The sequence below is a fragment of the Lepus europaeus genome, chromosome 19 (genome assembly GCF_033115175.1).
Source record: "Lepus europaeus isolate LE1 chromosome 19, mLepTim1.pri, whole genome shotgun sequence".
NCBI classification, from domain to species: Eukaryota; Metazoa; Chordata; class Mammalia; order Lagomorpha; family Leporidae; genus Lepus; species Lepus europaeus.
This window is the reverse complement of record NC_084845.1, coordinates 44,192,850-44,217,880: the sequence shown is the minus strand read 5'-3', so window position 1 is coordinate 44,217,880 and position 25,031 is coordinate 44,192,850. Positions and strand designations below refer to the sequence as shown.

At 58.8% G+C, this 25,031-nt stretch overlaps 1 protein-coding gene across 1 annotated transcript; it reads right to left on the bottom strand.

The window, feature by feature from the left end:
• Positions 1-1,467: 1,467 nt before the first annotated feature.
• Positions 1,468-17,460, bottom strand: CETP (cholesteryl ester transfer protein). The gene is made up of 16 exons (XM_062177313.1): positions 17,315-17,460; positions 16,492-16,606; positions 14,046-14,180; positions 13,887-13,957; positions 13,583-13,670; positions 12,588-12,657; positions 12,307-12,367; positions 10,401-10,492; positions 9,070-9,249; positions 8,370-8,420; positions 6,841-7,008; positions 3,915-3,982; positions 3,512-3,545; positions 3,041-3,113; positions 2,064-2,149; positions 1,468-1,953 (listed from the first exon to the last, which is right to left on the bottom strand). Exons 1-16 carry the CDS (start codon positions 17,430-17,432, stop codon positions 1,879-1,881), a joined length of 1,485 nt encoding a protein of 494 aa, XP_062033297.1. The 5' UTR covers positions 17,433-17,460; the 3' UTR covers positions 1,468-1,878.
• Between the last annotated feature and the right edge of the window lie 7,571 nt (positions 17,461-25,031).

Genomic DNA, 25,031 nt, shown 5'->3' with positions numbered 1-25,031 from the left:
AGGCTGGTGATGGGCTCCTGACGGTTTTTCTTCCACGTTAAGGCCTGACCGGCTTCTGTAGAGGCTCCATCTCCCTTTCGGCCGGAAGCCTCACCTCTGTGAGCGCCCCCACCCTCCCCTCCGACCCGGGCTCTGAAGCTATCTTCTGCCTCCTCCACTTCCTGCCCAGCACCAGAACCACATGCGGAGAGCAAGTGACAGCTCATGTCAGAAGCTTGTCAGACCAGCAGAGGGACTCGGGTGGCGGTTGGGCAAAGGGCTGAAAGGTCGAGTGATGGGGGGAGGGGAGAGAGAGAGTCTGAGCGGTTCCATCTGCTGACCTAAGGGATGGCCACTCCACGCCATCAGCATCTAGGACCAGCCCCCTGGACCTCTGAGCAGAGAGCTTAGAGACAGCACATGTTATCGGGGGGGAGGGATGGGGGGGGGCTGATCATGGAGTGTGATGACGGAGCCAGGGACCCAGTGCGTGGATGCATGCCTGCCCCATGTTTCCGAACCCAAGCTGCCGCTCCCTTTGGCCCCGCCCTGTCCGTGTGTCCACTTGGCCAACTCCTGTGCAGCCTTCCACATGCACTAACGCCCCCTCCTGCACTGCCCATCCATCCCTCCCTGGGTCCCAAACCGACGGTGAGCTCCCCTGGGGTGGGATCCTGCTGTCCATCAAGGTCCCTCCCCAGCCGAAGTGGGAACACTGTATCCGAGCCCACTGGGAGTAGGGCAGGAGTGGGAGGTAGGCTGGTATGGGATGGTCCCGATGACACCTCTGGGAGGTCCCTGCAGTGCACTGGGCCTGGATCCTGCCCCAGCCTCCCAGCCTGGCCCACAGCCTCCCCCTCAGCCATCCTGTGATCCCAGGCACGTCCCCTTTTCCAGCTTGCTCCGGGGTTGGCTTTTGCTACTGGCTCCTGAGGCCCCTGATGGGGTCATTTTGTGTCCTGGTCACCTGGCAGCCTGCCAGCTCCCCTGTTGCACTGTAGTCCCACCAAGTTCAGGGCCGCGAGTGATGAGCATGGGCGGAAGCTGTGTGAACTTGGAAGGGACCAAGTGTGTGTTTGAGGGGTTGTCACAGAGTTCCGGAGGAGCTGGCATCCCTCCCAACCTCGGGGGGGCAGGAAGGCTCTGCAGGGCTGGGGGCAGGGGCACCTATCGGCCAAGGGGCTGTTCAGACGGAACAGAAGCTTCTGGGTTATGGCAGAGGAGTTGGGAAGGCATCGAGGGGCCCAAGTCGGGAGAACCTTGAAGCCCGCAGTGAGAGGTTTGGATTTCGTCCTCCAGGCACTGGAGAGCTCAAGGGGTTGGGAGCAGCTGCCTTGGAAGGGCTGAGAGAGGGTAGCCAGCCTGGGCTGGCCTTGTGACACTGGTTCAGCAAAGGGGCAGGACAGGTGAGACATGTCCCTTCCCTGCCCTCACACCCCAGTCTCCCCGGCCATGGAAAAAGTACCCCTCCTCCAGCTCTTGGGTACAGCATTTTTAAAAATTTATCTTTTAATCCCATTTTCTACTGTTTTTAAGATATTCGTTTACTGGAGAGGCAGAGAGAGATAGCCAGAGAGATTTAGCTGTCACTCACTGGGCAGGCTAAAGCCAGGAGCCTGGAGCTTAGTCTGGGTCTCCGATGTGGCTGGCGGGACCCAGCGCGGCTGCTCCCCAGGGAGCACGTTAGCAGGCAGCTGGGATCCGGAGCACCCTAGATGCAGGTGTTCTGACCAGTGGCTTAGCCGCTCGGCCAGATGCCTGCCCAGGGTATGCTGCTTTCATGCTAGTGGGTCTTCAGGACAGAAGGAGTTGGGAGCCATCTCCCGTCCCCCCACCCACTCCCTGACCTCCACCCCTGGTGGGCAGAGAGTCAGCGTGTCTTGTGCCTCCAGTTCCCTCCTAGCTCAGGCTCTGCAGGAAATCCACCAGCAGGTGCTCGGGAAAACCGAAGTCCATCTGCAGCAGCAGGCAGCCCTAGGGCGGGGTGAGAAGGGCAGGCTGGGCCGGCTGCTAGTCTCGCCAGGACAGCTCTCCAGGGGCCGCCCTCCCGGGAGATGGGGCCGACGGGGGGGCTTCGCACTCACATCCAGAGTGATAATCTCGGGGTTGATGATTTCGAAGAGGTCCAGGCCTTTGCTGTTCATGAGGGCTGTTAACGCCACCTCGAGCCCTGGGGTAGGCGAGGGAGCCCCCGTCAGCCTTGCCCCCAGGCCCGAGGTGCCTGGTGGGGGTGGGGGTGGGGGTGGAGACGGTGGACCATCATTCCCTAAATACTTGTTTCACTTTGACTTAGGAGAGGGTGCGGCATGGGGAACAGGGGGGCAGGACCTGCCACTCTGGCTCCAAGAAACTCTGTCCGCAGACTGACACCCTCTCAAGCAGTGGCCACTTGCCCTGAGTTGGCTGAATCTGCCTGATAGGAGGGGAGCGCGGGGGGCAGCTGGCGCTCCCCGGGCAGGCCTTTGTCAAAGGGCTCTCTGCAACCACGCAGAGCGGCCTCTCAGCAAGGCGTTCTAGAAACACAGCTGAGCCCATCCCCACAGTCTCAGCTCCGCAGTGCAGTTGCGGAAGCCTGAGGCCCCACAGTGGCCAAGACCCCCAGCCAGGCTACCTCCTGTCTCCACCCCTTTCCTCCCTCCCAAAGCCACACGGCCAAGCGGTCACCCAAAGCGAGGGCACGGCCGGATCAGTGGACGTGGCCGGGAAGGGGGCCGAAGGCTCACCCTGGATACAGCGTCTCCCTACATGGACAGATGTCCGACAGCGTCAGGGTCTAAAGGGATTTGGGGATTGTCAAGTCCAACACTCTCAGTTTAAAGAAAGGGGAGCTGAGGCCAGATCCAGGGCTCCGCTGGCCACTCTTTTGGCCACCTTAGGGTGCCATCAGGGGACGTCCACCGGGAAGTGGCTTAGCCAGCCCGAGGGCACACACTGCCACCAGCAGGGAGAGGGGTCTTGCACTTACTGCTCTGCCTGGCAGGGGCCTCTGAGGTGGAGCGAGAGCCCTGTGCCACCCGCCATCGGGCCCGGTGCCCCCGCCCTCCCCCCAGCCCACACTTACGAGACATGACCTCCGGGATGCCCACCGTGGTGATCAGGGAGCGGAGAGAGTTCTGCAGGGACTCGGAGTGGCTCTGCCGATCAGAGGCCCACGGTGAGTGCTCCCAGGAGCACAGACAGGACCCACAGTGCGGTTGGCCACAAAGCCTGGGTGCGCGAGCGCTCCACATCCCTCCCCTTCTCCGACCTCCTGCGCCAGTGGAGGCTAGGATCCATGGAGGGGAAACTGGTCCAGGGCGGGACCACCTGGCCAGGACTCTCTGCCCCTAACCCCAGCCTGCACCACCACCCTCCCAGGGCTGCAATTCAGGCTTTCTCCCAACAAGCACCGCGGGGAGAAGGCTCACGAGAGACCCAGAGGGGAGCTTCTGGCTTCACTCCTGGTGCCCCGGTTGCCTGATTTCCCTAGGGCCCTCTGTCTGCCTCTGTAAGGTGCCAGGTGCCTCAGCACTCAATACCCCAGGCCACCTACCTCAGTCAGGTTGGAAACAGTCTTGGCCTCAATCCTAAAATGAGTAAGGGGGTGAGAATTTGGGGCTGTTTTGGGCTCCAGAAAAGAACCTCTAGGGGTGATTGCCAAGGCTTCTGAAATTTAGCTCCGTGGAAGAGAGCTGTCACTCCCAGGCCCCAGCTCAGGTGCCCCCTCCCCTCTGCCCGTCCTGCACCCCTCCCCCTGACTCACACCCCCGCTCTTCTTCATGGTGCCCTTTCCTCGTAATCAAGACTCTGGGAAGGGCTTTGTCCCCCAATAGTTGGTCTGTGAGTCCTGGCAGGAAGGAGGCACACTTCTCCACAAAGCCCAGGCCGCAGCCTGACACCCGAGGGCCATGGAGAGATTTGCTGAGCTGCCCGCCCCTCCCCTGGCCAGCACGCACTGGAAATCCAAGAGGTGTAGGAAGAGCTTTTTCTGGGAGTAGGAGGCCTGGACGGTGGTGATGATATCCTGGGGAGAGAAACCAGGGTCACCGTGAGAGGGGCCCGCCCAAAGCAGACGGCCACCCCTGAGCCTGCCCACCCCACTCCCCGGGGGCTCCAGACGGTGCAGGAGCAGCCCGGGGCCTGGAATCTCCAGGCAAGACTGGTGATCTCCTGCAACAGGAGGGCCATCCCCCAGCACCCGTGGCTCTGGGTTAGCATCTGCGAGGCCACGGGGACACTTCCTCTCCTGGTTTCTGATTTATCCACACTCCCAGTCACTTCTTCCTGTTCATTCAAAACCAAGTGTGGCCCAGGACTTTCCTGCATGGCTCACTTCCTCCACCTCCACAAGGAAGCCCGACTCCAGCAGGCTCTGCTGGCAGCTGGCTTTGTCTGCCCTTTCACACTCTAGAGGTCAAGTGCACGAGATGGACTCCAAGGTTGGCACAGCATCAGCACCACGAGGGAGGGAGAACACTGGAAATGCAGACTCTCAGGCCCAAGGGCCTCCACCATCTGTGCTTTATCGACCCCCTCCAGGTGGGTCTGACGTGCACCCCTACTTGAGACCCCCTGCACTAGAAACCTTTCAGACAGCCTCTGGATGTTGGGTTACAGTTTGCCGAGGCACCCTCCCTGACCACCCAAAATTAGAGGTGATATGGTTTTTTGTTTGGCTAGTTAGTTATTGTCTATCTCTGGCCATTTTACTGTAAGGTTCACGGTATCAGAAACCATATGGGCTTGGTCCAGACTAGGAACTCAGTAGATATTGTTGAATGAATGAGGCAGCTGTTAGGATGCAGTGGGTTAAGATATTACTTGCAAAGTCAGCATCACTTATGGGCACTGGTTCGAGTTCCAGCTGTACCTGGGAAGGCAGCAGAAAAATGGCCTATGCGATTGGACCCTGCCACCTACATGGGAGACCCAGATGGAGTTCCAGGCTCCTGGCTTCCACCAGCCCCAGCCCCAGCCACTGTGGCCATTTGGGCAGTGACCCAGTGAATGGAAGACTCTCTCTCTCTTCCCCTCACCCTCTCCCTCTCCCCCTCCCCCTCCCTCTCCCTCTCCCTCTCCCTCTCCCTCTCCCTCTCCCCCTCCCTCTCCCTCTCTCTGTCTCTCCTCTGTCTCTGTAACTCTGCCTTTCAAATAAATAAATAAATCTTAAAAAACAAAAGACAATGAACAAATGAGCTCAGGTGTATGGTGAGACTATGACCTTGATCAGATGTCCCAATGGCTCCAGGCCTGCAGCCCCTCTGTACAGTGAAGGGGTGGAGCCAGCTGACCTCTGAGGGCCACTCCTACTCTGCCACGTTCGCTGGGCTCAGCTGAACATGTCCCCAACCCAGCGACCCTGCCCCAGCGCCAGCCACATCATCTCCTCCCGCTCCGTACACCAAAGCCTTGTGTGCCTGCTCCAGCTTCCTTCTGGCTGCTCGGCCCCCACAGCCTGCCCTACCCTGTCACAGCCCCAAGCAGCTCTCTCCCCAGGCACCCTGGGAGTCCCCCGAGGCCCTGCTTCACTCTCCCTGCTGCCAGCCTCCCCACGGCTCCCCCACTGCCCTCTGTGATCCGCTCCACCTGACAGAAATCCTGGTTAGCATAGGCTCAAGACAACGCGTAGGGACCTGGCCGGATCCACATGCAGGAAGGGAAGTCTTCAGCAGCCGGAAGCCAGAAAGGCAACTAGGAAAGGCCAGCGAGGGGGAGTGAAGCCTTGGGTGGGGGCAGGGCATGTGGGGACACGGAGGACTTGACCGGCACCTGCCGGGGAGGGACCAGACGTCCTTGCTTGGTCAGACTCCAGAACCTTCTCCTAAGACCACCCATGAGAACCCTGAGAAATCGCTTCAGCAAACACACCCTCCCTGCCCGCCCCGGGGCAATGGCTGACACCCTGCCCCCACTGTCTCCAGCATGAATCCTGCTAGGTCTGCTTGGCCAGACCCCCCCTTCCCCATGCTTCCTCTTGGTAATCTGCCTGGCTCCTTCGCTACAAATTCCCACCTGCCCAGGTGTGTTCAGAGAGGAGTCCTGTCTCTATCCCACAGGCCAGACCCCACAGCAGGGGTCCCCAACCTCTTGGGATGGTCCCGCCTAAAGACAGCCTGACTGAGCGTGAATGGAATCTTTTTTTTTTCCTTAAACAAGTCCTCTGAACTTTGCAGAGTCTTAAATAACAACGAAAAACTCTGTAAATAAAACAATACAAAATTGTTGGGAATTTTTTCTTATAAAAAAGCTAGTTATGATGAGTGGGGCGTGGCTCCATGAGAAGCTGACAACCAGGGAAGCTGGGTGATAGGTGGATGGGAGCTCTGTTACCTTCACAACTTTTATTCAAACCTAAAATTATTCTAGGCGTTGTGGTGCAGCAAGTTAAACTGCTGCCTGGGATGCTGGCATCCCATATCGTCCGAGCACCGGTTTGAATCCCGGCTGCTCCACTTCCAATCTGGCTCCCTGCTAATATACCAGGGAAAGCAGTAGCACATGGCCCAAGTGCTTGGGCCCCTGCACCCACGTGGGAGACCTGGATGGAGCTCCTGGCTCCAGGCTTCAGCCTGGCCCAGCCCTGACCACAGTGGCCATTTGGGGAGTGAACCAGTGGCTGGAAGATCTCTCTGTCCCTTCTCTCTCCCTTTCAAATAAATAAATCTTAAAAAAAAAAAAAAAAAAAAAAAACTAAAGTAGGAAATGAAACATTGCCGAACCTGTTGGAACCCTGTGTGTCCCCCACATCGTTTGCATCATGTGACTTTGTAGGAACAAGCAGTCGCAGCAGAAGTGGTGAGACACGTGGGAGGTTCCAGAGGCTCCCCCCCCCCCCCCCAGCCGGCCCCTGAGCCGCCTTTGCCTCCCTGGCACCCGCCTCACCTCCTCAAACCTGTAGGCCAGAGTTTCTCGGCCATCTGGGCGGGGGAAGTGGAACGTCACGGCGACGGAAGAAGACACCACGACGCCCTGGTTCTGGCAGGAGATCTTGGGCACCTTAAGGCAGTGGACAGCTACCTGGGCCTGGCTGGTGGGAAGGCCTCTGGAAAGCTGAGGCACACAGAGGTCCCGTGTGGGGCCCATCAGAACTGGTGCAGCCCCTGCCCTCAGAGACGGGAGGGCAAAGCTGACCCCGGTCCCGGGGCTGGGGAAAGAGGAAGTGGTCTGGGGCAGGGGCAGGGGCTCAGGCCCAGGACCAGGCTTCGCTCATCCCTCATTTGCCCGTGACTTCCCAGATGGGGGCTCTGGCCCTGCCTGGCCCTTCTCCTAGCCGTCCGTGCCTCACCTTGTCCATCTGTAAAGTGGGAACAATGACAGGACCTGCCTCCAGGGTGATGAGGCTCAAGGAGATAATCCAAGGGCTTAGAACAGGAGCCTCCCAAAGGTGTCACTGTTGCCTTTATTTAACAACAGACCTGGAGTCTGACTCGGTCTTAACCCCGGACTGGAGGTGCACAGTATGCATGGTCTCCACCTACAGTTCTGGTTGGAGGATGCCGGGATTAAATGTGAAGTTTCAGCCAAGGAGAGAGACCCCAGCTAGGGGACAAGAGCCCTGGAGGGGGGATCTGCCTCATCCGGGAGATGGGGAAGCTGTCCCTGAGGAATCCAATGGGAAGGCGGGGAGGATGACCCCTGCTGGCCAGAGGGAGCCACGCGGCAAAGACTGGGTGGAAGGAGCATGCCCAGTGCAGGGTGACCAGCGTGCTTGGGCGTGCTGGTCTACCTCCTGTGGACTGCGTCCAGTCCTGGACTCAAGGAGACCTCTCGGCAATAAATCACTGATCTAACAGGGGTGCGACTCGATACACATCTGAGCTCTAAAGGTCGAAAGGGAATCTGGGAGAGGAGTGTGCGCTGACAGCCGAAGTTGGAAGCCATGTGTCTCCAACGCAGAGTGTGGGCTGTGGCTCCACTGCGTGGGAAGTGGGTACCTCCCTTGGGAAGGGCCGGGCTGCATCTGAGGGAGGGACTGTGTATTCCCCTCGGAACCTTGAATTGAAGGCATCATGGACATCATCGCCGTGGGCAGAGCAGGTGGAGGCCACGACCCGCAGGAGCCTGCCTGAGGTTGGCGCTGGACTCAGGGCTTATCTGTGGTCACCTCCTGTGGCTGGGGACATTGAGGTTCCAGCCCCCACAAGGCCTTATGGCCAGAGGGATGGAGCAGGGACATGGAACACAGCCCCGTCGTTCCCTCCGTGTCCCTGTGTGTAACATGGGGATCATGAGGGCGCCCCGCTCAGAGGGTTGTGAGAGGTTGAGGAGCACACACGGCCCTCAGCTCAGAGCCAGCCACCTTGCAGGAGCTCAGGGGAGCTGCCGACATTGCTGCTGGGGCTGGTGGGGGCGGGGAGGGGAGGGTGCTCCAAGAGCAAGAGGCAGACCCCAGGCGAGCAGAGAGCAGTTACCTCCTGGAAGATTTCCTGGTTGGTGTCGAAACCCTGGGTCTCCAGCACTTTCTAAATAGACAGAGAGGGGGTAGAAGTGGGTGGGAAAGTTGGTCTCCTAACCCTAACCCTAACCCTAACCCTAACCCTAACCCTAACCCTAACCCTAACCCTAAGGAGACTCTCAGGGACAGAGTATAGTGTTAGCAACCAGACCCCTCCCCAAGCCCAACCCCCAGGCCTTAGAGGAGATCGGAGATGCTCCAGCCAGGGTGTGGAGCAGGGACCCCCTAGCCTGGCTGAAGCCTTGGCTTCTGATCCCTGTTCACACAGGCTGCGTGGCCTTGGCCAGGCCTCTAGGGGCCTTTAGTTTTCCCGCTTGTTCAAACTAAGGTACGAAATGAGAACCACCGAACCTGCTTTATTTCAGCAGAAGGGGCCGAGTGAGGCACTGGCACTGCCTCTTACAAGCTGTGTGATCTTGGGTATGTTACCTTCCCTCTCTGAGCTTGGCGGGTGCTGGGTCTGTATCTACCGCTGTCTGTCCATCCACCCAGCTACCTGCCTGTCTCACACCCACTACACAGCAGGCCTCAGGAAGGGCTGGACTTATGGCCCCAACTTGGCTGGACTAGGGCTCCTCTGCCCCCAGCCAGAGGGCCTCCCTCCCCCCCACACGTGTGCACCCGAGTTCCCCAGCAGTGCCACCCCACCCCCTTACCTTGAACGCATGCCCTGTCAGGCTGAGCACGAGGCGGCCCTCCTCGAAGGCGGCCCTGGCCAGGGAGTTGAGCACTTGGTCCGAGAACCAGAAGTAGAGCATGTGGGAGTCCCCCAGGAGACCGGGCGGGAAGGCGCGGAGCTGGAAGGCCTCGGAGACGTTCTTGTGGATGAAGTGACCCTGGAGAAAGCCAGGAGGCTGCCTGGGCCCCGCGCCTCGCCCTCCCCACAGCCCCGCGGGAGGAGCCTTGGAAACAGCATCTGGCCTGAGGCACAGCTGGGGAGACTGAGGCAGGTTTCTCCCAGCTGGGCTGTCGTTCACCCAATGCATACTGCCCAAGCATGTGACGTGCCCCAAGCAGTGTGCGAGGTGACCCAGGCAGATGCGGGGCTATATTCCCCGGGGACATCAATGAGGAGTTGGGGACCACGGCCCTCACACCCCCTGCCCCCCGCCTGGCTGGGAGGAGACAGCCCACGACCACACAGCCCGGGCAGCTGGAGCCACTGTCCGGTTTCCAGCCTTCCTCCATCACCCAACCTGGGGGCTGTGACGGGGCTTCACCTGGACAGGGGTCCCCTGTTCACTTTTCTGGGGAAACTCTCCACCCCAGAGATGGCTGGCTGTTCCCTGCAACCCATCCCCTCTCTCAGTTCTGCAACACCCACGTTGTAGTGGGGCTTGTGGCTGCCTGGAATATATTTCTCTGCTTCCCTTGCAGCTAGGCCTGACCATGTGACTGGGTTCGGGCCAATGGGATGGGAGCAAAGGGGGTGGGGCAGTCCTCTCAGACATCTCCGACCATGTGTGTGGTGGGGGGGGCCACGCTTGGGGGTGATGGCTGAACAACGCAAGGAAAGAAGCCTGCACAGCCCACGCCATGGGGGCGCCGACTCCACCGGGACTGCCCATGCTCAGACCACTCTGCAAGGGAAGCAAGCGCCCATCGTGGCGAAGCTGCTGGAGTTCTGAGTCTCCTTATAGCCTCAGGAAGAGGGGGGGTCACTGTGCTCATCAGATCCTGCGGGGGGCCGCAATGCCCCCAACCACTGCTGTGCAGGATCAGGGGCACCACGCAGTCCTCTAGGCGAGAGCGCCCCCTGCAGAGCCCTCAGAGTGGGCGCCCTGGTGCCCGCCCAGAGGCTCGGACACATCAGCTGCAGGCTGCGCTACCTTCCTTGTCCCAGCAGGAAACGCCCTACAGAGCTGTGACAACGGGACACTGGGCTTCACTGGGGTTGGGGATGGGGGCTGCTATCCAGGGCACGGGTAGGGACCTGGCCCGAGGAACACCCAGGGAGGGGAGCCCCCGCCCCGCCCCCCACTCTCACCTTGTGATGGGACTCCAGGTAGGTGGCTGTGATGACAGGGGCCCCCGTCACGGAAATGTCCACCCTGATGTCTCCATCTGAGAGGATGCTGGCTGCGGGGGGGGGGGGGGGGGGGCGCAGGGGTGTGGTCAGGACAAAGTGGAGCCTCAGAGGAAGAGCTGCCCTGAGGCTGCAGCCCCCTCACCCCCCTACAGGTGCCCCCCGCCTCCAGCCCCAGTGCTGCCACCTGTGAAATGGGTGCTGGGGCCCTGTGTGTGTGTGGTGCACTTCCACTCTCCTCCCGGGACTTCTGCCTGGCTGACCGCCCCGCCAGGGAGCTCTTCAACAAGACTGGTTCACAGTGGGGCACTGCCCCAGTTCTGCCCCCTAGTGTCAGGGGACGGCACAGCAGCCTGTCCTCATCTCCAGTGACAGCTTGGACCTCAGGACCTTGTGAGTATTTGCCGGGATTATTTGAGTAAAGGTGGGTGAGCCTCCACCATGGTGCTGTAGCAATTTGCTGTATCGTGTTGTGTCTTCCTTCCTAACCTTCTCCCAGGAGAGACACGAGCCCCCCTGCCCTGGATCGGTCTGTCCTGGAGTCCACGGCTCCACCAGGGGTTGGGAAATTTTCTCTCTAAAGGACCGGATAGGAAATAGTCCAGGATTGGCCCTGTTGCAACACCAAAGTGGCCCCAGACACTGTGTTCGTGAGTAGAATGTGGCTGTGTTCCAATAAAGCTTTATTGACAAAAGCGGGCAGTGGCATGGACTCTGCCCACAGACAGCGGTCTTCCGCACAAGGGATGGAGTGTGGCTGGAGGGGTTGGCCTCGCTCCCTACCTCCTCCCTCGGGCCTGCGTCAGGAGCCACATCTTCATGTTCTCATCCTCGGTGAAACCCCCCTGCCCACCCAGCCCCTCCTGACTTCCTGGTGGCTCGGGCAGTTCCCTCCCCTCCCATCAGCATCCTACTGACAGCAGCACAGCCCCACAGTCCCTGCACCATGTGCGCCCTGGGGGTGGGCGGGGTTCCCATTCCCCTCGGGCCGACATCTTGGACAGGAGCAGGAGCCCGGGAGGCCCCGCTGCTGCCTGCAGTCTCCCCTCCTAACGCCCCCAGAGGGCCCATTTCCCCATTCTCACACTGTCCCCGGTCACTGAGCACCTACCATGTGCCGGGGAATAACCAGCCAGGCACACACTCCTGCCTGACCTCCTCCCTCGCCACCGGCCACCGGCACAGCAGCCATGTGACAGTGCTGCATTGTGGCTGGAGCCGTGGCTTGGGAGCCATTGTGGGTTCAGATTCAAGCTCAGCTCCTCCGCTTCCTAGCTGGGGGCGGCCCCTCTCCTCCATCGATTAGTTTCTTCATCAGTGAAGGGGGCAATGCAAGGAGCCCACGGCTGAGGGAAGCCTGGGATTTGGGAGGTGGGGACTCCAGCGAATGACGGCTGTCACTATTGCCACTACCACCAGGACCAGACACCACCTTCTCCTCCATGGACCCAGGGCCGTGCCCATTGCACAGATGACAAAACCGAGTCCTTAGGGACCTTCTGCACGAGAGTCCCCCTTAACCCAAGACCCGCGGGAAAGGGGGGGAGAGATATTGGCTGGGTAGGGAGCTGCTTTCCTCCACCCGTGTTCACTGCTGGTTCACGTGCAATGGATGCTCCACTTGGTGCCAGCAGCGTGGGGTGGTGGGGACAGCCGTCATGAAGGCAGACGCTTTCCAACATTTTATGGAACTTTTTTGCATTCAATTCTCACAGCCACCCTGTAGGGTGGTGGCTCCTCCTGCCGTATCCTGACCACAGCTAATTACCAGTAGGAGGAGTGACAGTCCCAAGGCCACACAGGACCGCCTGGACTTTCTGGCGCCCCCTCCTGGCCATCCAGTGTCTGTAGATGCATGCGCACTCACCGGCCCTCGTCTGGACAAAGTCAGCCATGATGTTGGAGATGGTATTGATTTCTTTGCAGACCTGGGGTGGACAGGGCAGGTGACTCAAGGGGCAGGAGAGGGGACAGAGGAGGGGCAGGGAGGCACTTCCCTCCAGCTGCAAGGAGGTGGCGGCGCTGGGAGTGGGCACAGGGGGCTGGCCACACTGGGAAGGTGGGAGGTGGGGTTTTCCCAGGGAGGGACGTGGCGGGGCGTTCTGGGCATGAGCCTGGGCCACAGGGGGCGCAGCCAGCCTCACTCACCTGTCGCTTCAGAATCAGCTTCAGGGTGAAGGAGATGAAGTTTGTGAAGAGCTGCTTGAGCCACCCTGGCCTGAGGGAGTGAGCAGGCCCGTGAGCTGCGCCCAGGCACCGCTCAGGGCTCTGCTGGCCTCGGACTCCGCTCGTCAGGAGGTAGCAATGATTATCCCCATTTCACAGCTGAGAACACTGAGTCTCAGAGGAAGCCTCAGGCCCCGAGCATCCACCATGTTGCCAACTGACATTTCCCTGGGAGGACCCAGTCCCTATGTCACGGTCACCCTGTGGGGTAGGTGCTGTTGTCACCCACACTTTACCGATGAGCAGACCAAGCTCCCGAGGGGTTAAGCCGCAGCCCCACAAGCCTTGCATGCACACGGACATGCCTGGAGTCCAGATCCACCTCTCTCTGTTCTCCTCCCCAGCCCCCACTCACAGGGCCCTCCTGCACTCCAGGGTTGCCCTTGGTTGTTGTACCACTTGGGTCTCTCCCCTAGCCTCAGTATTCTTCCCCGAGCAGTGGGCTGTTTACCACGCCTTGACACAGGGGGTTGACCAAGACAAGAGCCTCTTCCTGGGAAACCAGAGGAGAGTGTGTGCAGGAGCTGGGGTCCTGGCGGCAGAGGATGCTGGGTTCAAACCCTGCTCCCACTTCACTGGCAAACTGTGTGTCCTCAGCAAGTTGCTTTGCTTGACTGGAGTTTTAGCTATGAGCGTGTGGCCTGGGATCCAGGATATACTCAGCAGAAACAGGTTTTCCTTTCCTGCCTCAGTTTACCCACATGTGAAAATGGGCACAACGATAGAATCTACATGCTTGGGCTGGAACCTGGAGTGGTGCTTGGTGCCTAGTCTGTGCTCAGTGATGATCATGAGGGTGTATCGAGGGGGAAGGGACGGTAATGACCCCGCCGAGGGTATTGCTCCCCCTGCAGGGGCCGAGGGCCCTGGCAGGAGGGGCTCGGGCAGCAGCGGGGCCCCAGCGGCTGTGTACTCACTCCCGCTCCCCCTGGAGGTGTAGGAGCAGCTTATGGAAAGCCAGGTAGCAGTCGGGGGCATTGGTGCGCACACTGCCAGCGTCGCAGGCTGCGGAGAGACCGTGACAGAACGTCGGTGCAGCCTCGGCTCCCGGCTGGTACCCAGGGCTGCCCGGGCCAGCCGGGAGCTGGGCCAGCCCTAGGCTTCCCCCTGCCCTGTAGGCCTGCCAGACCAGACCCCCAGTGGCCTCTGAGCCCTCCGTCTGCCCAAGCCTGCCTCTCTGCTGAGGTCAACCCCAGAAGCCCCAGGAAACCGGGCACATACTCAGCTCTGTGTTGATCTGGAGGTCAATGGCGGAGTCGATCTCAAAGTCGACAGACTGATTGATGCCCAACCTGCGAACGTTTGGAAACCAAGGCCCTGGTCGTGCCGTCCAGTGCGGGGTAGCCCGGGCGTGGGGTGCCAGCAGGCGGCAGCACTTACCCCCAGGCGCTCGTGTAGCTGTAGTTCAGGGTCCCCTTGAAGACCACGGACACGTTCTGGATGGCGACGTCGATGGTCTTAGCGTCCACCAGCTCCACCTGGCTGCTGGCGATGGACAGGTGGCTGATCTGGAGGCTGCGAGAACAAGCGACGGAGGGGCCTCAGCATGCACCTGCTACCCAACCTGCACGGTGCAGGGCTGGCCCCGGGATCCGAGTCCAGACACGGAGAGGCGCCCTCACCAAAGAGGCTCAGCCAGGAAGCCTAAGGAGCAGGACCTCACCTCTGCCTAGGGAACAGGACAGGGTATGGGGGATGGAATAAGGCCCCCCATGCTCACCCCCAATCTCAGAACCTGCGAGTGTGCACGCGGGGTGCTGGCAGTGTGGGGCCAGGGTGGAGAGGACCCCAGGGGAGGGCACTGGGGAAGAGCAGCTGGAGGGGCAGCCTTGTGGGCCTTGGAGGTGAGGAAGGGGGTCACAGTCCAAGGCCTGTGGGTGCCTCTGGAAGCTTGGAAAGGTGAGGAGAGGAAGTGGATTCCCCTTGGGAGCTTCCAGAAGGCACACAGCCTGCCAGCCCCTTGCCGTGAGCCCGGCGAGACCCTTGTTGGACTCTTAACCTTTCAAAACCTAAGGTCATAAACCTGTGCTGTTTAAAGCCGTTAAACTCATGCTCATTTGTTAGGGCAGCAAACTGGAAACCAAGACAAGAGGGCTTCCCCGAGGAGGTGACACAGGGTGGCGGGGAGTTCCGGAGACAGTGGCTTGGCTCAGAAGTGGCCTCAACAGGGCCCAGGAGAGCCTTGAGCATAAAGAGGAGTGCCAGGCCTGGTGTTGGGAAGAGCCTGGGGTCGGGGGGACCTGCAGGTATGTGGCCAGAGGTGGGCCTTGCAAGGAGCCCCAGGCAGGCAGGCCCAGAAGGCAGGGCCTGGGGGAGGGAGGCCAGTGGGATACGGTCAGCCTCTCCGGCCTGCCACCACGCTAGCCAGCAGGGACCTGGCTTGAGAGCGTAGACTATGAGACAAGAGCCGCCACGCTGTGCCAAGCTTGTACTGAGTGGCAGGCACTGTGCACAGGGTGTACCTCTTAGCCACCTCTGAGGTGGCCGCCACGGCTGGGCCACCCGAGCAGAGATTCATGGCTCCCAAGGGCCTGTGTGAAGCTGGGATTTGACTCTGGATCCGTCCTACCCCCAATCCCCCATCATAAGCTGTTGGACATGCTGGGCTCAGCAACAAGGCTCCAGGCAGACCTCGTGCCGCCCTTTCTCTGTTCAGTTCCGCTCCTGACCTTGTAGATAGAATAGCTTTGTACCCACTCTCATTGGGCCCATCTGCATCTTCAGCTGAGAGCAACCACAGCCCCACCCTGCTCCTGTAGGGTCTCCAGTTGTCCAGTTGGAGTCCCCTAATCTGAAAACCCCAAATCCCCGGAATCCCAGGTCCAGAGCTTTCTGAGCAGGGACATGATGCTGCAGATGGAAAATGCCACATTGGGCCTCCTGTGCCAGGTCCCAGTTAAAGGGCAGGTGCGCTGAAAATAGTCTACAGTAGCCTCAGCGGTGGTTGTAAGGTGTCCATGCAGCACACACGAATTGTGTGTGTGTGGACGTGGGTCCCCTCTCCAGTACATGCAAATATCCCCAGATCCAAAAAAATCCCACGGCCCCAAGCTTTGCCGGTGCCAGGGTTTGCATGAGGGACGCTCAGCCTGTTCATGAATGGAATCCTGTCTTACTGAATTATCGCTGATTTGGGAGGGATTTTGCCCTCCCTGAACTCCCGCCACCCGGCTCTAGGACACCGCCCCCTAGCGGCAGGAGCTTTTCTTACAAAAGCCAAAGCATCATTCCAGCACCACCAGCGCCCCCTGGTGGCTCTAAAACGTTCACAGCCTTCAGTGCCTACACTTGTAGGTCCATCTCGTAAAGCCTGTGTTTGGCAGTGATTAGCGAAGAAGCTGGTTTTAAGACAAAGATCAGGTCCCTGAACAGTGTCTGCCCCACCCTTGGGGCCCCGGACGGACACACAGACAGGGACCCAGGCTCCAAGAAGGTGGCTGTGTCTTGGGAGCCCAGCTCTGAGCCCGGACCTGCCTGCCTTGCTGTGTGGCCTCGGAGCTGCTCAGTCTCTCTGAGCTGCTGTTTTCTGTGTTAAGTGGGGCAGCTGAGGGGATAAGAGAAAACTCTCGCGAGGTGTTGTTTGTCCAGGCACCTGGCCATAGCCGGCCCTGGGCTGTTGCTGACAACCCAAGTCAGGTCAGGGGACCCTTTGCCTCTCTACACTGCCTCACTGGTCTCAGAATCAGACGCATCGCCCTGGGCAGTGGGAAGGGGCCCGGCGGGTGGGGCACAGGCGCCGGGTCAGGGGGAGAGCTCTCCTGGCTGTCCTTTCCCCGTGGGCTCCTACACACACACACACACACACAAACCCGCCGGCCCCACTCACTTGTGCAGCCCGTACTTGACCCGGCCGAGGAGCATCACGGCCCTCTCGCCGCTGACGTCTGGATAGCCGGCGCGCCGGAAGGCCGTCTGGACCACCTTGGCCGTCTCTTGGTTCACTGGAAGGCAGGGCAGCCCTGGCCGTGGCTCGGCCTCTCAGTGGTGTGGCCGCAAAGCCTCACTCTGGGTGTGATGGAGACTCGGGGGGCACCGAGCCCTGGCACTCCTGGCGCACACAAGCCCCAGGCTTCTCTTCCAACAGAACCTGGTACGCACCAATCCCAGCCTCCCCCAGACCACGCAGTGAACCCCAGTACGACCCGAGCCTGGAGCCCTGGGCCTCTGCTCTAGCCCCTGGGCCCCTGTATTGAGCACAAACAGGAGACCCAGAGAGCCCAGGTGAGCTGAGACCATAAACACACAGCACTTGGGGACAGACCCTCCCGGCCTGGTCTCAGCCCATGCCTGACTCTGGCCAAAGAATGACCCCCGAACACCAAACACACGCTAACCTCCTGACCTTTGCCCCCTATCTTGACCCCAACCCTGGCTGTGCTCTGAACTTTAACTTGAACCCCAGATGATTGACCCCAGATCCCAAGCAAAGACATCCCCTCCACCCCTTACACACAGAGCCACTTGGCCATTTGCAGCCCAGCCCTTTTCAGCAAAGAGCTTGACCTTGAAGGAGTCAGGAGGGGTGACAGCCCTGCTCCACCCATCTCCCTGCCACACACTCCTCTCTCCCGGCTAAAGCTGGCGGCCCCGCTTCAGGGCTGACTGCCAGACGGGCTGGCTCCTTGGAAAGAGATGGACCCCATACTCACACACCAGGAGGGCGGGCTTGGTGATGCGACACACTATGCCAGCCTCGTAGGAGGTGCCTTTGGGGCAGGCATGGGCGCTGCCCAGCAAGGCCAGGCTCAGGAGGGTGGCGGCAAACATCGCTCACAGACAGCGGCAGCGGCGAGTGGCGCCGGCTGCCCAACCTGGCTCCTATATGTCCTCCCCACCCCCATGGGACATGAGGCACTTCCGCTGCAGGGTCTTCCTGGCTCCAGGGGTTCGCCTGCTTCCCGCCCAGCCCCTCCAGCCTGCCCTGGGGTTCAGGGCAGGGCATTCGGCCAGAGCACCCCACTTCTGCCCGCCCCATTTGGCCGTCTCTCACATTCTCCCAATAACTGCTTCGTTAATCCTTTTTCTTGAATTTGCTCCTTTTTTTTCCTTTTCCTGTAAATAAAGGTGTCTAAGAATAAACTTTATCTCTGACTTGCCGTAAATAGGAAGAGGCCACGATACGACAGCCATACAATAAGGAGTTCCCTTCTGAGGCGCGGCCCGACAGTAACCCGAGGGCCTGCAGTGTGCATGAACTAGAACTCAATTAGGAGGAGGGGGAGGCCTTGGTGGGTGTTCAAGAGCCCCGATATCCTGCCCGAGGCATCTGTGGAGGTTTACCCCGCTTCCCTCCCTGGGAGTCCCCACCTGCCTTAGCCACCCCAGCCTCCCCTGGGGGCATATCACAGGCCCCTGTGCCAGCGCCCCTGCAAATTTGCTTTTTTTAAAAATATGTATTTATTTATTTATTTGAAAGGCAGAGTTATACAGAGAGAGGAGAGGTAGAGAGAGAGAGAGAGAGAGAGAGAGAGAGAGAGAGAGAGGTCTTCTATCTGCTGGTTCACTCCCCAATTGGCCACAATGGCCAGAGCTGGGCCAATCCAAAGCCAGGAGCCAGGAGCTTCCTCTGGGTCTTCTCACATGGGTTCAGGGGCCCAAGGACTTGGGCCATCTTCCACTGCTTTCCCAGACCATAGCAGGAGCTGGTTCGGAAGTGGAGCAGCGGGAATTCGAACCGGTGCCCATATGGGATGCCAGCACTGCAGGCTGTGGCTTTACCCGCTATGCCACAGCGCCAGCCCTGCAAGTTTTCTTAATTGTTACAGTTGCCAGGAGCCAGAATTTCCTGGGTGCATGGACCATTCTGCCAGCCTGGGAGCTGGTGACAGCTGCACACCAAAGGAGGAGACAGACTCACCAGGCATGTCACAGGGGCCCCAGGGACACTTGGAGGGCTTAACGTGCCTCCTTAAACCCAACCCCAAGTGCGCGCAGAGAGACAGGAGCTGAGTTGGCTATGAGCATGACTCCCAGGTTAATCCAACGCCTACGGGCACTGGCATCTCATATGGATGCTGGTTTCAGTCCCAGCTGCTCCACTTCGGATCCAGCTCTCTGCTATGGCCTGGGAAAGCAGTAGAAGATGGCCCAAGTCCTTGGGCCCCTGCACCCATGTGGGAAGACCCGGAGGAAGCTCCTGGCTCCTGGCTTTGGATTGGTGCAGCTCCGGCCATTGTGGCCAACTGGGGAGTGAACTGGAGGATGGAAGACCTCTCTCTCTCTCCTCTCTCTCTGCTTATCAAATAAATAAAAATAAATAAATTTTTTTAAAAGGAACACCTGCACAGTGATGCATATTGCCCATCTAAGGCTGTCTTCTGTGACGTGGGGCTGGGCAAGTCTTTGGTTCCCCTTCACGTTTATTCAATCCACGGATACTTACCGAGCACCTACCAAGCGCCAGGCTGCCCCTCCTCTCCCAGGCCCAGCGCCGGGGCTCATTTGCAATGATCTCACCCCCTTCCTCCCAGGACCAGCAGTCTGGTTTGTGTTGCTATAGCAACATTGAAGCGGAATCCTTTGTCAAGAGGTTGATTTGTCTCATGACTCTGGTGGCTCCTGGAAGGGGCCCCTGGCTGCATCACAGTGTGGCGGAGAGCAGGGAACTGGCCAGGCGCAGAAGGGACCAAGCCCACAGAGTGACCATGCTTCGTAACAGCCAGCTCTTGAGAGAACTCACTCCTAAGACCGGCATCAATCCTTCCCAAGGCTGCTCCCCACAACCCAATGACCTTGGCCTTGACCCCTGTCTTAAAGTTTCTACCTCCACGCTGGGGACCAAGCTTCCAGCACGGGACCCCTTCCCACTTCCCAACCATAGAACCCACTGTGCATTGAGCCCTGGCCTGGACTCTTCCAGGCCATCAGTACCCCAGGCCAGACTCACGGCTGTGTGTTGTATGTTCGCATTGTAGGTGCTTCGTAGCACGTAGTAGGTGCACAGCAGGTGCTTGCTGGGTGGAGTATGGAATGCCAGGCACTGTGTCAAGCTCTTCTCACGACCTCCCCCCTAAGCAGCTATTGCCTCTGACCTCTGCTTCTCAGCGAGGGGTCTGGGCTGAGATGAGCCGCTCTCTGAGACGAGCAGCTGTTTCTGGGTGACACAGGTGATGGACATCAGGGCCAGGACTTAAGCTCCGCAGTGACCTATATGGCGTTATAAGTAGCAGCCCCAGCCCTCTTTTCCGAAGAGCAGCCCATCAGACCAGAAGGATTACAAACGTGGCGTCAGCGCTAGAGGCAGGGTTCGCACAGCTGTCCTATCCCTCGCCCTGGCTTGCCCTGGTGACCGGCCAGGCTGTGGCCCTGGCAAAGTGCCCAGCGGCCATCCACAGTCACACACTCCCTTTAGCACAGGCTTTCACCGGTCCCTGAACCCAGGCAGAGGGTGGGCCGGGCTGGGAGTCAGCTAGGGTGGGCCCTCGCTGGCCCCTGGCTCGCTCACTGGTCACACGCTCTCTCTCGGAGTCCGTTTCCCCCTGTTGACCCCTGCCCTCTGCATCCACAGAGAGGAAGGGAGTGGACCCATAAAGACTCCTATATACGCATACAGACTTTGCTGAATGTGCACAAAACAGCTCTGGGTGCCCACCAAGCCTCAGAGAACTGTGGCCACCTCCAGAGGGACCTGGGGCTCTGGGGAAAGGGCCGGGGCCTTCTGTGGCTTTGGAATTCTGAGTCGTGGACTGTGTGATCTTTCCCAAAAGGACAGCATAGAGAAGGTTGTCCACCACTGGAGCCACAGTGCCCCCGCGGCAGCCGTGAGCAAATGGCCAACGAGCCCCTGGGGAGGGAGGCAGGGCGCAGGAGTGCAGCAGGAGGCAGGTGGGGGGGCTCCCTGAGCCCTCTCTCTGAGTGACCCCAGCCCTGGGCTTGCTCCTGCTTGGAGTCCAAAACTGCTCCTGGGCCCCCAGCCCCAAGGGTTCAGACCCACAGTCACCACGGGCGCCCCTCGGCTGCATGAGCAGCTGCCCACCAGCCTTGCCAGGGTGTGGGCTGCAGGAGAGCCACTGAGCCCTGGCCGGCCCGGCGCCCCCAGCTGGAGAGTTTTGCTGACTATGCAGAAAACACCTCTGCAGGTTCACGGGGACTTCCTGCTGGCCATTGTCCTGCTGGCCGTTGTTTGTGTTCCTCTCATGGGGCCTGGAGGGCAATGACCGAGGGTGCCCCTGGCTAGGGTACTAGCGGTCACCGCTGTGCAGAGGGGAGGATGGAAAATGTCTCTCCTCTCTCTATAACTTTACCTTTCAAATAAATAAATAAATCTTTTAAAAAATTTTATTTCAGATATAATTCACACTCAGCAGAGAAAACAATTCAGGCAAGCAAAGAAAAAAATTCATAATCCAGTGATCCCGCCCACCTCCCTCATGATGACTGCTGTTCCCACCTTGGTGTGTGGCCCTTTAAACACTTGACCTAGCGGCTGGCATGTGGTGCAGCAGGTTAAGCCCCACTTGCTATGCCGGCATCCCATATGAGCACGGGTTCAAGTCCAGGCTGCTCTGCTTCCCAGCCAGCTCCCTGCTAAAGCACCTGGGAAAGCAGCAGAAGATGGCCCAAGTCCTTGGGCCCCTGCACTCATGTGGGAGACCCGGTTGGCCTGGCCCAACCTGGCCATTGTGGTCACTTGGGGAGTGAACCTGTGGATGTATGTGTCTCTCTTTCTCTCTCTGTAACTCTCATTTTCAAATAAATAAACTTTTTTTAAAAAAAAATAAGCATTTTCATTAAAAAAGGAAATAGCACTTTGCTCCTATATGATGGAGACTATTTTTAATTAATTAATTAATTAGAAAGGCTGTGTTACAGAGAGAGAGAGAGAGAGAGAGAGAGAGAGAGAGAGATCTTCCATCCACCAGTTTACTCCCTGTAGCCACAGTAGCCAGGGCTGGCCTAGGCTGAAGCCAGGAGCCAGAAACTCCATCCAGGTCCCCCATGTGGATGCAGGGGCCCAAGCACTTGGGCTATCATCTGCTGCCTTCCCTGGCATATTAACAGGGAGCTGGATCATAAGTGGAGCAGCCAGGACTCAAACTGGTGCCCATATGGAATGCCGGCATCACAGGTGGTGGTTTAACCTGCTATGCCACAGCCCGGGGCCCTGAGACTGTTTTTAAATGGGGTCATATTTACAAATCCTTCTGAGCAGATACTGTACACAGCTTCCTTGGCTGTGTGACTTGGGTGAGAGCCTCAGTGTATCCAACTGTAAATGCAGGAGCCGTGCCCACTCCCAGTGTGGCTGTGAGAATTACAGAAGCACCGCTCCTGCCCAAAGTCACTGCCTTAGCCACTTCCTCTTCAGGTCGGGAGGAAGCCGCTGCCCACGCCTGCCATCTGTTGCCATGAGGAATGGTCCTCCAAGGTCGGCCATGGAGGGCATGGCCCATCTCTCAGAGGCGAGTTCCTGGCACACAGTGGGACTTCAGTGAGAGTGTGTGCATAGGAGGAGTGCCAGCAGGACCGAAGGAGTTCATCCAGCCTTGCTCCCACCGCCGGGCTGGTCCTGGGCTGCTGTTCCCTGTCGGTGCTGGCCGGAGCAGGTAGTGACCCTGGATGCGGGGACACCTGAGGCCCTCGGATGCCTGCCTTGGGGACCCTCAGGGACTTACTCTCTTTGATGGGGGGATGAGGCTGGGGGACTGGCAGTGTTCAGAACAGACCTAGGGCTTCCCATCCAGGTCCCTACTAATGCGCCTTAGAAAATAGCAGAAGGTGGCCCAAGTATTTGGGCCCCTGCCACCCACGTGGGAGACCAGGATGGAGTTACTGGCTCTTGGCTTCAGTCTGGCCCAGCGCAGGCCTTTGCGACCATCTGGGGAAGTGAATCAGCACTTGGAAGTGAGCTCTCGCTCTCTCCTCTCTCCATCTCTCTGTAATTCTTCCTTTCAAATAAATGAAAATTAAATCATTAAAAAGTTAAAAATAAAGTGGCTTGCCTTTTCACGCAAGTGTATTTAAAAAGGGACTCTTACATCATCCCTTTGAATGGAAAAATGCATTTATCTAATACATTTAAAAATATCACTTTTGCTAAAACACAGTTCTTCCATCTGGCTTGGTTTGGCACTGCCATCTCTGGGTGGTCTTTGGAAAACCCACAGTTATTTCCTGGTGACCAATGTGGGCGGCTGAGCCGGTTTCACGTCCCAGGCATCTTTGTCATAGACGAGGGGGCAGGAGCTTGGTGACGTAACTTCCCCAGGGCCCATGCCTCCACCGCCCTTCCCTGCTACAGACCCTCCTCCGGGTTTCTGGGGACCAACTGCCCCCCACCCCGCCCCCCAGACTAACCCAGCAGGAGGGTTGCCATCAGAACAAAACCAGGGGCCTGCCTGCTCTGTAGTTTCTGTTCCCTGCCTGCCTCCAGCACCACCACAAGGTGGCGCCGTCCCAGACAGCCAGGACCAGAGCCTCCCCTGCTGGGGATACGGCAGAGGGATTTGTGTAAGGTGCTCACAATAGAATAAGAGACGCATTTCTCATTTCTGAAGCCAGCTGCGTGGTTGTAGCCAGTATTATTCATAAGCACCTTTTTCCACTGCCTAATCCATATTCCTCTCGCCCTCAGCACACATCTCAGGTGGGGTCCTCAGGTGGGTCTTTACCTGGTGGCATGACCCAAACCTTCACTGCCAATGCCATTGGGCCACTGTGGCTGAGTCGCAGGGCGTGGTGGTACTGACCAACACCCAGGGGACCACTGTATTCCAGACACCTCACCCCGCCTCCATCGTGGTGGGCACTCGGCTTCCTCCTTTGACAGCCAGGGCAGTCCCGCCAGCCTCCCTTCTTTGCCTGTCCGTTCCAAGCACCAGGAGCTCAAAGCAGCCAGGGGGCAGTCTCAACCTCCAGCCCAGGGGGAATTACTGCTGCGTCTTTTGCTGGAAGTGTTCCTCCTCGTGGTGGGGTGAGTTTGTGTCTCCCTACCCTGTTCGTGCCCACCCAGAACCCCAGAATTGACCTTACTGGGGAGTTAGGTCCTTGCATGTAAATCAAACGACTGACGTATTTATAAGAAAGCCATGTGAAGGCAGAGACCCAGAAGGCAAGGGAATAGGGTCCAGGGCAGATGGAGGCGTAGACTGCAGTGACACAGCTCCAAACCAAGGAGCATCCAGGATGGCTGCCAAGCGCCGTGAGCTGGGAACGGGGCACAGTCAGACGCTGCCATGGAGCCCCCAGGAGGCCACCCTGCCAACACTTTGAGTTCTGATCTCCAGCCTCCAGAACTGGGGGAGAATCAGTCGCTGCTGTTCGAAGCCACCGATTGGTGGTACTGTCTTACAGAAGCCTGGGAAAACGGATATACCCCACCATGAGCACAGACCTCTGGACCGGCAGAGCTAGTGGGTCCCTAGGGGTAGTGGTGAGGGGCGCCTCTCCCATTTCACCCCTTGGTTCCTGGATCTGTGAATTCCGGGAGAGGCAGAACATGGGTGACTGAGGACGACTTAGAGTGTGCGCAGAGCCCCAGGCCTGCAAGGTCTGGCCCTGTCTTCAGAGGGCCGCTCCATGGTGCCGCCGAGCTGGCTGCCTCAGGACAACAGGTCTGTTAGGTTCTCTGGGCTTCCAGAACCCATGATCGCGAACGAGGTGGCCGATACAACACATGTCTGCCTTCCCCCAGTTCTGGGGCTTGAGAGTTACAAATCCAAGCATCACCCGTTCTCCTTCTAGGACAGAAGAACACGTGTTGGCTCTGTGGCTTCTCACGGCTGCTGGCGGTCCTGACAGTGCTCGGCCTATGGCAGCACAGCCCCCAACTCTGCTCTGTCTTCCCTCTGTGTGTGTGTCTGTGTCCAAATTTTCCTCGTTTTGCAGGCCAATATGACTTCATCTTAACTTGATTATATCTGCAAACACTATTTCCAAATAAGGGCACACTCCTGGATTCCTGGATTTTTTTTTTTTTCTTTTCTTTTTTTTTTTTTTTGACAGGCAGAGTTAGACAGTGAGAGACAGAGAGAAAGGTCTTCCTTCCGTTGGTTCACCCCTTAAATAGCTGTTATGGCCGGCACATTGCGCCGATCCGAAGCCAGAAGCCAGGTGCTTCCTCCTGGTCTTCTATGCGGGTGCAGAGCCCAAGGACCCGGGCCATCCTCCACTCCCTTCCCAGGCCACAGAAGAGAGCTGGAGTGGAAGAGGAGCAACTGGGACAGGATCCGGCACCCCAACTGGGACTAGAACCTGGGGTGCCAGTGCCACAGGCGGAGGATTAGCCAAGTGAGCTGTGGCACCGGCCCACGCTCCTGGATTTCAAGCAAACGTAAATTTCAGTAGACACTGTTCAACCCAGTACAACGGGGACCATGATAAACCAGCAGACACTATATTCAAGGGCCTGCTGCCATGCCTCACTTG

What these genes read in the sequence shown, in the direction of transcription:
- CETP (XM_062177313.1), bottom strand. Translation starts at nt 17,432, where the DNA reads ATGTTTGCCGCCACCCTCCTGAGCCTGGCCTTGCTGGGCAGCGCCCAT. An exon ending in AGCTACACGAGCGCCTGGGG is followed by an intron (nt 13,958 to 14,045) that starts GTAAGTGCTGCC and finishes AAACGTTCGCAG; the next exon opens with GTTGGGCATCAATCAGTCTG. An exon ending in CTGTTTCCAACCTGACTGAG is followed by an intron (nt 3,114 to 3,511) that starts GTAGGTGGCCTG and finishes TCTGATCGGCAG; the next exon opens with AGCCACTCCGAGTCCCTGCA.